Source organism: Myotis brandtii, unplaced genomic scaffold (assembly GCF_000412655.1).
Source record: "Myotis brandtii unplaced genomic scaffold, ASM41265v1 scaffold246, whole genome shotgun sequence".
In the NCBI taxonomy this organism is placed as follows: domain Eukaryota; kingdom Metazoa; phylum Chordata; class Mammalia; order Chiroptera; family Vespertilionidae; genus Myotis; species Myotis brandtii.
Window position 1 is genome coordinate 457,104 of NW_005359310.1, and position 9,821 is coordinate 466,924.

The window sequence follows — 9,821 nt, forward strand, 5'->3', positions numbered from 1 at the left end:
CCTGGTGGCCAGCTGTGGGCGCCTCTACGCCGTGGGGGGCTATGATGGACAGTCGAACCTCAGCTCCGTGGAGATGTACGACCCGGAGACGGACTGCTGGGCCTTCACAGCCCCCATGGCGTGCCACGAGGGCGGGGTCGGGGTGGGCTGCATTCCTGTCCTCGCTGTCTAAGGCGCAGGGTGGGACGTGGTGGGGTCGGGGTCAGGTACCAGCGTGGGCACTTCCTTCCAGGGGCAGCCCGCCGGAGAGGGGGACCAGCAGGCGCAGGGGAGCGCCTCACAGCTGGTGCCAGCGGCTGCTTGTGGTCACACGCCCAGGCCCGTCCAAGCCCAGCTCCAAGCCAGCCTGGCCGGAGGCTCCATCTGACACTCGCCTGCTGTTCTCCGGCCACGGAGCGACTGGTCAGGGGCAGCCGCAGTGGCCACGCCTTGGAAGCGGGTGTGGCTGGGAGAGGACGACACTCGGAGAGTTCTCGCTGCCGCCTCGGCCTGGGGCTCGCGCCAGGCGCCTCCTTCCGTCCGGGGCAGAGGCCTTGTCCTCCTCCTGGGAGAGCAGAGCGCACAGAAGCTCTCCTGTCTGCTGTTGGGGTCTCAGTGAGGTCTCTTTCATCTTATTCGGGAGAAACAGAAGGAAAAAAAGATACTTGAAAGAAGCTGAAGGAAATTTAAAGAAACACTTGAAAGAAACTGGAAAGAAAAATACCTTTTTTTTAAGTAAACATTTTTTGCGAGAAGAAAATGTTAAAAAAAAGAGACACTAAAAGGAAATCATGTTTAAACAGAAAACCACCCACCATGTAGAGGTGGTGACCGCTCCCACCTCCGGTCCGGTCCTGAGTCGCACGGCACCGGGCTTCCCTCTGGCCCGGCAGCAAGGTGCTCGTCAGAGGCCTCTTCCTCGCAGGCTTAGTGAGTCAGCTGACCTTCCGCAGCTCCTGCAGGGGGAGCGCCCCGCTGGTGGCTGGAGGTCCCCGGTGCCCCTCTGGTCGCCCACGCCACCCTGGCTCACTCTCCTCCCCTCCCCGCCTTTCGTTCCTTCCCTATTCGACCAGCAGGAAGCAGTCGGTCTGGCCAGACTCTCGCTGGCCCGTCTGTCGTTCTTGCCACAGGCTCGTGGTGAAGCTTGTGGGGCTCTGCCTGCCTCCGGAGCCAGCCGAGGACTCGGTCTGGTGGCCTTGCCCGCCCTGCCCATCCACTGCTGCTGTGCCCACTGCAGCCCAGGGCCTGGCCTCCCTGCGCCCTCGGCAGCCTGACCAGCAGACGGACCTCGACTCGCGCGCAGAGCCGGCTTTCCGAAGTGAAGAGTCAAGGCCGGAGGACTCCTGCCGCTGCAAAGAACCAGCTTTATAGTCCTTCCCCCGATTGAGCAAAGGGCTCTGGAGGACACTGTGCTCCCTCCCCTCCTCCCTGATCGCCCACAGGAGGCCCCCTGGGTCACCGGCGCGGGGCAGGGGGGCCGTCCTTCAGCTGCTGCTGCCAGAGCGGGTGTTCTGCCTGCTGCCAGTATTTAGTGCAGGACCGGCCTCGGTCCCCGTCTCCCCGGAGGCTGGGAGCCTGGCGGGGAGCAGTGTGGGGCCGGAGTCGTCTTCTGCCCGAGGCCGCGAGGTTCGCCAGGTGAGCAGTTGCCAGGTGTCCGGAGGGAATACCCGGTGCCTGCCACTTGGGCGCTGGGCCTCTGGGACAAGCACTTGAACATGATTTTTAACGACAACAATCAATAGGGCTGAGCTGAGCCCTGGAGCAGCTCTGACATTCCCCACCTCGCATTGGCCCTGAGGTGGCCGCGGGGAGGCGGGTCCGCATTCCTGGTGGAGAGCGGTGTGCGGTGCCCCTTCTTCTGTGAACTTGAAGCAGCACTGACAAGCCTGAGGGCGCCGGCGCTAAGACTCGGTCAGTGGGCCAAGGAGGGGGCCTGGCCCGTCCTTAGGAGGCTGGCCCGGAGTCTGCCACTGGGGGGGCTCATTTCCCGAGACCTGCTGCCCTTGTAGGGCCTTCCCGCGTCCCTCCCGCCTCCCCGGCGACATTGCACTGCTGACTGAGAGCGCTTCCCAGGAGAGGGAGCCAGGCCTGGACCCGGCTCAGCACAGGTGCACACACACCGACAGTTTTACACTCTGAGCCCCTCAGTCCCAGGGGGATGTTTGCCAGCAGCTGGTCTGCCCTTTGGTGCCGGCGCCTTCTCATCACCCCGGAGACGTGGAAGGGGGTTTCCAGGCCGGACAGCTGTGCTCAGGGCCTTGGGTCTCGCCCAGCCCGGAGCAGAGGGCTGTGACCTGTGTCCTGGGCATTTCCCCTTAAAGCACCTGTTTCATCTGCGATCAAAGCCGAGATGGGAGCTGGAGACCAGCCTTTGACGTGGCCACAAAGATGGGAGCAGGGAGAGATTCTCCTCCTCCCGCCCCCCAATTTACTGTTTCCCAGAAAATCTCACTTCCTTTTATTTATAGAGCGCATGTGTTAAGAAACCAAAGAGAAATAAAGAGCACACTTCTATCGTCTTGCTCTTTCCCGATTCATTTTTTAAATACTATTAGAAGCAAATCATACTTTTATTGTGATTCATTGAAGAACACAGAACAAAGTAAAAACATGCTGTGAAAATAAGGAAGCAGCCAGATACAGCAAAAGCAGTCTTTGGGAAGACGTGTGCATTTTACACGAATGGGTTCTGGTGAGAAACATGCGGAAGACGACCCGGCGTGGTGCCTGTCCAGGTCACCGCTTCTCTCGGATCGCCCTCCCCTCGCTGCCATCGGACTCCGAGCCCCGTGGCCTGTGGCCGCTGACCCCCGGCCAGGCCTCCCGCTCCCGGTTCCCACTCTAGGCCAGAGGCGCGGCTGTGGTGCACGTAGTCACTGGAACATTCGTTAGTTTGTTTTTTAATTGAATTCACTGAGGTGACATTGGTTACTAAAGCTGTGTGGGTTTCGGGGTGCACTGCATCGTGGGTGTATTGTACGGCGTTCACCCCAGTCCGGCCTCCTTCCGTCACCGCTCCTCTCCCCGTTCCCTCCAGCTTCACGGGAAGTTCTTAGACCACAGACTGACTTGGGGGTCCCTCCCTGGAGCCGGACGCCCTGGCGCTGGGGGCAGTTTCCGTGGGAGAGCTGGACCCCGAGTTTCGTTTTCACTCTTCTACGCGCAGCCACGGTCCAGACCTGCCTTCCTGACCCCGGTCGCTGGTTCTGGACACAGAAACGTCACACTTGCCCACAAGTCGGCGTCGGGTCGGGCTCGCCCTCTGCGTGGTGACAGACGGCAGCGTTCCGTGTTCAAGTTTGGAAGGGGATGCCCGTCCCACGCACCCCCCACCAGCACGTGCTCACACATGAACACTGCTGACGCCCACGTGGCCACCTCGGGGGGCCCACAGGGCAGATGCCGAGCGACCGCCGCCTGAGGGGACAGTCCCGCCCCGCACCGTGTGTGGTCTGCGGCCCGGGCCTGGGGTGGGCTTTGGCAGCGAGGGGACGAGAAGACACCGTGTGCAGATCACAGAAGAGGCAGCAGGTCCTCCTCTGCTCCGAGCTGTGGGGGAAGGTCACGGCCCCGCAGGCAGGGACGCCCTTTCCTGGTGAGCGACACCCCATCGCGGGAGGGGCTGCTGCGCTTCAGCTCCCTTCTTGCCGGGCTCTGGCCTCCCCCCTCGCTGGCGCGGAGCCCACTCCTCTTCCTCCCGCTGCGCACACTCGGCTTTTGCTGCCGCTTGGATAGCGAACATCACAGGCCCAGGAGGTGCAAGGGGACTGGATGCTCTCCTGGCGTCTCCAGGCTCCCACCCCCCCGTTCCTGAGAGGTTTTCTCCTTAAGGAGCTCAGGTGCCTCGGTGGCCAAGACCAAGCCGGGACCGAGGCTGGTGAGAGCCCAGCTGAACGATTGTGATCGTCATCCCAGGAAGGCAGCTCCTAGGCTCCTGTTTGGGTGACTGGGCCCATTCTTCCCGGACTCACCAGAACCTAGGAGCTGTGCCCAGCAGTCGGGCACAAGGGACGTGTCGTGTCCACCCGACGAGCTAATGCCCACGTTTCCCAAGGTGGCGGCTCCTCTGCAGGTGATGAGTCTTCCTATTGCTCCACATCCTCGCCATCAACTACCTTTTTAAAAAATGTTTTTATTGACTTCAGAGAGGAAGGGAGAGGGAGAGAGAGATAGAAGCATCAGTGATGAGAGAGAATCATGGATCAGCTGCCTCCTGCACACCCCACACTGGGGCTGGAGCCCACAACCTGGTCGTGTGCCCTGACCAGGAATGGAACCAGGACCTCCTGGTTCATAGGTCGCCGCTCAACCACTGAGCCACGCCGGCCGGGCACCATCGCTATCTTTGAGTGACGTGCACTCATTGGTCGGATGAGTATCAAGTGGGCTGTAGTCGTGGTTTGGGCTTGCATTTCCCTCTGCGTGGTGAGGTTGAACATCTTCCTGTGAATGTTTGGTTGTTCCCATACAAGACATGTGCCCATTTTTCTACTGGGTTGTTTGTCTTGAGAACTCATTGGAGTTCTTTGCATATTCTAGACCAGTGGTTCTCAACCTTCCTAATGCCGCGACCCTTTAATACAGTTCCTCATGTTGTGGTGACCCCCAACCATAAAATTATTTTTGTTGCTACTTCATAACTGTAATTTTGCTGCTGTTATGAATCGTAATGTAAATATCTGATAGGCAGGATGTATTTTCATTGTTACAAATTGAACATAATGAAAGCATAGTGATTAATCACAAAAATTACATAAATATGTAGTTATGTATGTGTTTTCCTATGGTCTTAGGCGACCCCTGTGAAAGGGTTGTTTGACCCCCAAAGGGGTCGCGACCCACAGGTTAGAACCTCTGTTCTAGACAGTAACCCTTTGTGGCTTATGTCTCACAATATTTTCTCCTAATTTGGTCTTGTCTTTTCCCACTTTCCTTATAACACCCTGCTTTCCTTTTAACTTTTTAGTTTGACATCATCTCAGGCTTACTTGGGGAAGTTGCAGAAATTGTACAAAGAATCCCTTCGTACCCTTTACTCAAGTTCTCCAAATGCTAGCGCTTCACCATGTTGGCGTCCTCCTCTCCCTCTCTCTCTCTCTCTCTCTCTCTCTCCATAGACACGTATACACGTGTGTAACGTTCACTCGCCTCAGCCCCTCTGGCCGCCTTGCTGTTCTGCAGGCTGCCGGGAGCCTTTGAAGTCTGGTAGCAACCATCTCAGGTAGAAACTGTAGTTTCACTCTAACCCTGCTTTTTTGCTTAACAATAGAAAAGTTACTTTGATTTTCTGAATTATGTAAATCATCCCATTCGATTGAATGCCTTATTGATTGTAATGTGAATATCCCATTGATTGTGATCTTACTGGTTTTAGAAAGCAAATTCCTCTGTACCTGGGAACCAGGACAGCACAATTATCCCAAGACCCGAGGGTTCCAGATAATGTTTCCCTGTCAACTCAGTGGCCCCAAGACCCGAGGGCTCTAGATAATGTGTTTCTGTCAACTCAGTGGTCCAAAGACCCAAAACTATAATTAATCTTTGTAGATAACTAATCGGCTCAATATCGCTTCTGTAACTGCTTTATGCAACCAGGGTCCTCATTCCCAACCCTGGGCCGAGGATGCCAGTCAGGGCCGGGGGGTGCCAGTCGGTGCCGGGGGGTGCCAGTCGGGGCCGGGGTGAGGCGGTTGCCCTGGGATGGACGGAGGGAAGCTGCTGAGTGTGTGACACCCTTTGGACGGTGCAGGGGGGCCCAGGAGGCGTCTGATACATAAAGTCGGGTCGGGAAGAGGTGCTGCCTGGAGCTCTGATGAGGGGGAGGCATAAAGGAACTAAAGGCGGCGGATGACTGCCTCCCTGGCCCCAGGGCCCTCACACGCCCCCTCCGCCCATCCCGTGGGCTCTCCATCCCCTGTCCCGACCCCAAGGACCGTGATGCGGTGGAACCGCCCCGGGCCTGCCTCATGGGTCTCCTCGCCCGAGTCCAGTTGGCCCAGCTAACACTTCATTCGTTCACACAGGCACTCGGTCGTCTGTCAGAAATGCTTTATTGAGCCTCTCCCCTGAGGATGGGCTGACCCCGTGGCAACGCCTGCGGATGTGAAGGGCCTGGGGGGGGCGGGGTGCCGGGTCCTGCAGAAGGACTGTCCTCCCAGGAGCACCTGGTCGAGAAACCCATTCCCCTGCCCCGTCGCCGGCGCCGGCGGGCACAGCTGTGTGCACACAGGGTGTGTCCGGCCGGGGCACAGCAGGTCACACCAGCTCTGAGGAGGGAAGGCGTCCTGCTGGGGGCAAGCCCAGGGCTTCCTGGAGGAGGTGGCCTTGGAGCTGAGCCTTGAAGGGTGAGTAGGAGTTAGACACAGGACGGGCAGGCGTTCGAGCAGAGGGCAGCAGGTGTGCGGAAGCAGAGGCGTGTGGGGGACTATGCAGCAAAGGGGGTGCTGAGGGCGCCGAGGGAGTGGGCGGTGGGAGGGGAGGTCATGGCTGGGATGCGGGCCTCCCCTCCTTCCCGGCCCTAGAAATTCCTCAGGATGTTGTTGATGATGTCATTCCTGGCATTGTCATACAGGCCCCTGACCACGGGGGGCAGCTTGGAGCGGTCGATGTCTGAAGCGGCTTCTTCTTCGGGGGGTGGAGCCGTCGGCTGCTCCCGTGAGTCCTGCAGAAGGGACGCTGTGGTCACGCTCACCGCCCTCACGGACTGTCACCCCCTTCCCGTCCTGCCTGGGCTCCTCTCCAGGCCGATGAAGAGGCTGCGGCCCAGGCAGCCGTTGGTGAAGGGGCAGGAGGTGCGCCCAGAGGGCCTGGGCAGGCCTGGGCCTCGGGACTCGCTTCCACCCTCGCTCTCCACTCACCGGCCAGGAGGCTGCACCTCCGTGGTGTCCTCCCCCCAAGTGTGGGCTGGAGAGGAGGGTCGGTTCCCAAGAGCCAGCGTCCTGCCCAGGAGGCAGGTGCGACTCCCAGCACCCCCGGCCCCAACCACCGGTCTCGCCCCTCCCCTTGTGCCAAATGACCCGCCGTCCTCAGAATCCCTCGAGAACCGGCATGGAGGACGGCTTGATCGTGATCAACCCATTCTCCAGATGAGGAAACTGAGGCCCCATGTGCCCAAGCCAGTGGCTCACCTCTTGCTGGCGCTCCGGGCCTGGGCTGCAGTCGACCAACAGGATGCTCAGACGGCTCAGAAAGCTCCGCCGGCGGAAGGCGCTCGTGCAGTTCCGCTCCTCCTGCGGGGCAGCGAGCACAGGGGCTGGAGGCGGATCCCGGCCCAAGGCACCCACCCCACAGCCCACCTGCCCTGTGCCTCATCCTCCCAAACCAGAGCTGCAAGCTGAGGATGACCCAGGGCCCCCACGGACTAGACGCCCCCCCCCACCCCCCAGGTGAAGGACGTGCTCGTCGGTGACTCAGGGATGCCGCCCTCAAATGAGCCCGCTGAAATGTGTGCGGGCACGAAGGGGGCCGCCCACGGGGCTGTCCGACCCTGAGGGATGGGGTTGTGGGAGATCTTGACCTCATTTTATTTGGCTTCTCCACAGTTTGTAATTTGCTATCAGAAAATGTCATTTTTCTAATTTCATAACTTATGTACATTATGGTCCCACTTTATTCTTTTTCCATTTAGTCATTTTTTTAAAAAATATATTTTTATTGATTTCAGAGAGGAAAGGAGAGAGATAGAAACATCACTGATGAGAGAGAATCATGGATCGGCTGCCTCCTGTTCGCCCCCCACTGGGGATCGAGCCCACAACCCGGGCCTGTGCCCTTGACCGGAATTGAACCCGGGACCCTTCAGTCCGAAGGCCCACGCTCTATCCACTGAGCCAGACCGGCCAGGACTATTTAGTCATTTTTAGCATGTTTTGCTTTTATAATAAGGACTAATTTATAGTAAGAGAACACAAAGCAATAGGGAAAACATTTCTAAAAAGGCTCCTACAGTGAAACCTCGTGTGGCCAGGGGAAATGGGCAGAGACGAACACAGAGCCCCCCTCCCCCCCCCAGGCCAGTGGAGAGGAGAGGACCCCCTGGTCCTGCTGGGTCGGGGGACTCACCCCGCCGTCCCTGAAGGCGCACTGCTGGGGTGGCTGCTGCTGCCGCCCTGAGAGGCACACCGTCTCCTTGATCCTGAACCTGACCAGCGTCCTTAAGGTGGAGTTCTGCAGAAGCAAGAGCAGCTCCTGGTGAGTCCCTCAGCGGACAGAGCCCAGGCACAGAGCGGTCACCACTGCCCGGAGGAAGGGCTGAGACCAGGCCCGGGCTTCCCACCACGGCCAGGGCCCCTCAGGCAGCGGAGGTGTGGGGAGCTCTCGGAGACCGGCCGCAGGAGCCACTTCAGAGCCGTGTGCCCGGAGGGGCCACTTCCCGTCTTCTGTGACCAGGAACAAGATACCAGCCTTGCCTTGGCGGTGGCTCAGTGGTTAGAGCGTGCAGGACGCAACCAGTCGCTGTGGCTCTCTCGCATCGATGTTTCCCTCCCTCCCTCTCTCCTCCTCTCCACCCGGCTCTCTCCCTTCCACTCTCCCTGAAAAAGCAGTGGAAAACTATCCTCAGGTGAGGATAAACAAGCAACAAAAAGAATACCAGCCTTGGGGGGTGGGGGTACTATATGTAATACTTAAACAATAAAAAAAAGAACACCAGCCCTGCACGCTCAGCTCCCTGCCAGGAGAGGCCGTGGGGCGGGAAGGGGACACGGAGCCCCGTGAGGCTCTGGGGAGACCAGGCCTTTTCCTGCCTGTGCACTCCTTCCGGCCGGCGCCGGACCCCAAACCTCCCGGCTAGCCCGCCGTCCGGCCAGAGATGACCACCTTTCTTCCCTTCGAGGGGAGAAGCAGCCCACGTTAACCACAGCTCATGTTAACCGGCACGTGGGGCCGTGCCAGGCCGCCTCTCCCGCCTGCGCCCTCGCAGGCTGCCGGGGACGCTCACCGATCTGGCTGTTGGGAGGACTTCCACCAGGCCAAACTCGGGCTGGCCTTGCCGCCCGGCGTTGAAGAAATGCAAGGCCTGGAGGGCAATCCTCTCCTGGGTGCCCAGCCGGTATTGGGCCTCACAGGCCATCGCCGCCAAGCCCGCCACCAGCACGAGTGCCCTCCAGGCCCCTGCCATGTCCCTTCTCTGGCCCACGGCCACTTGCCGGCCCTTTTAGGCGCTTCTTGGGCTGCCTTGGGCAAGGGCTGCTGGTGACATAGAGGGCCTCTCCCTTCCTTTGCCAGACACCACTGTTGGCCAATGTTCTGAAATGCCATTGGCCAAGAAGCAAGCAGGTTTGGGCAACGGCTCAGGGCCTCCGAGTGGGGTGAGAGCCCTGAGCCGGGGGCAGGAGACCTGGCTGATCTGGGGCAAGTCCCTTCCCTCTGGGCCTCCGTGTCCCCACCTGTGCCACCAGGAGGCCGGCTCCGGCTCCGAAGGCAGGACCCTGTGCCGTCTCCGCCTGGCCGTTCTGGTTTGACCCCAAAGAACCTTCCAGAACACCGAGTCTGTGTGCGGCAGCAGCCCCTCGACGTGCACAGAGACTGCCCCTCTGCGGCTGGGCCAGGCTGACATCCACGATGTGACATACATTTTACAAGTCGGTGTCAGCAGCCAGAAACCTGTGCCTGACTCTGAAAAAGCCAGATCTGCTAACCCATGGCTCATCGTCCCTGTGGCTGTGACGGCGGCAGCCTCCCCAGGAGACCCTCACTGTCGCCTCCTGGCTGCTCCCTGGACAAGGCTGGGAGGCGGGGTACGGCTTCCTAGCTGCTGGGATGGGCAGTATCCTTTTTCTTGTGCTTGATGTCCATTTACTAGGTGTACCGGTTAGTAATGCGGATTGACTATTAACCGGTTA

The 9,821-nt window shown here is 59.5% G+C and overlaps 1 protein-coding gene across 1 annotated transcript; it reads right to left on the reverse strand.

The window, feature by feature from the left end:
- Nucleotides 1-6,012: 6,012 nt before the first annotated feature.
- On the reverse strand, nucleotides 6,013-9,125 carry LOC102260797 (15 kDa protein B). Its single transcript, XM_005867204.2, has 4 exons — nucleotides 8,918-9,125; nucleotides 8,041-8,145; nucleotides 7,107-7,208; nucleotides 6,013-6,640 (listed from the first exon to the last, which is right to left on the reverse strand). The coding sequence occupies exons 1-4, from the start codon at nucleotides 9,095-9,097 to the stop codon at nucleotides 6,497-6,499; spliced, it is 531 nt and encodes a 176-aa protein (XP_005867266.1). The 5' UTR covers nucleotides 9,098-9,125; the 3' UTR covers nucleotides 6,013-6,496.
- Between the last annotated feature and the right edge of the window lie 696 nt (nucleotides 9,126-9,821).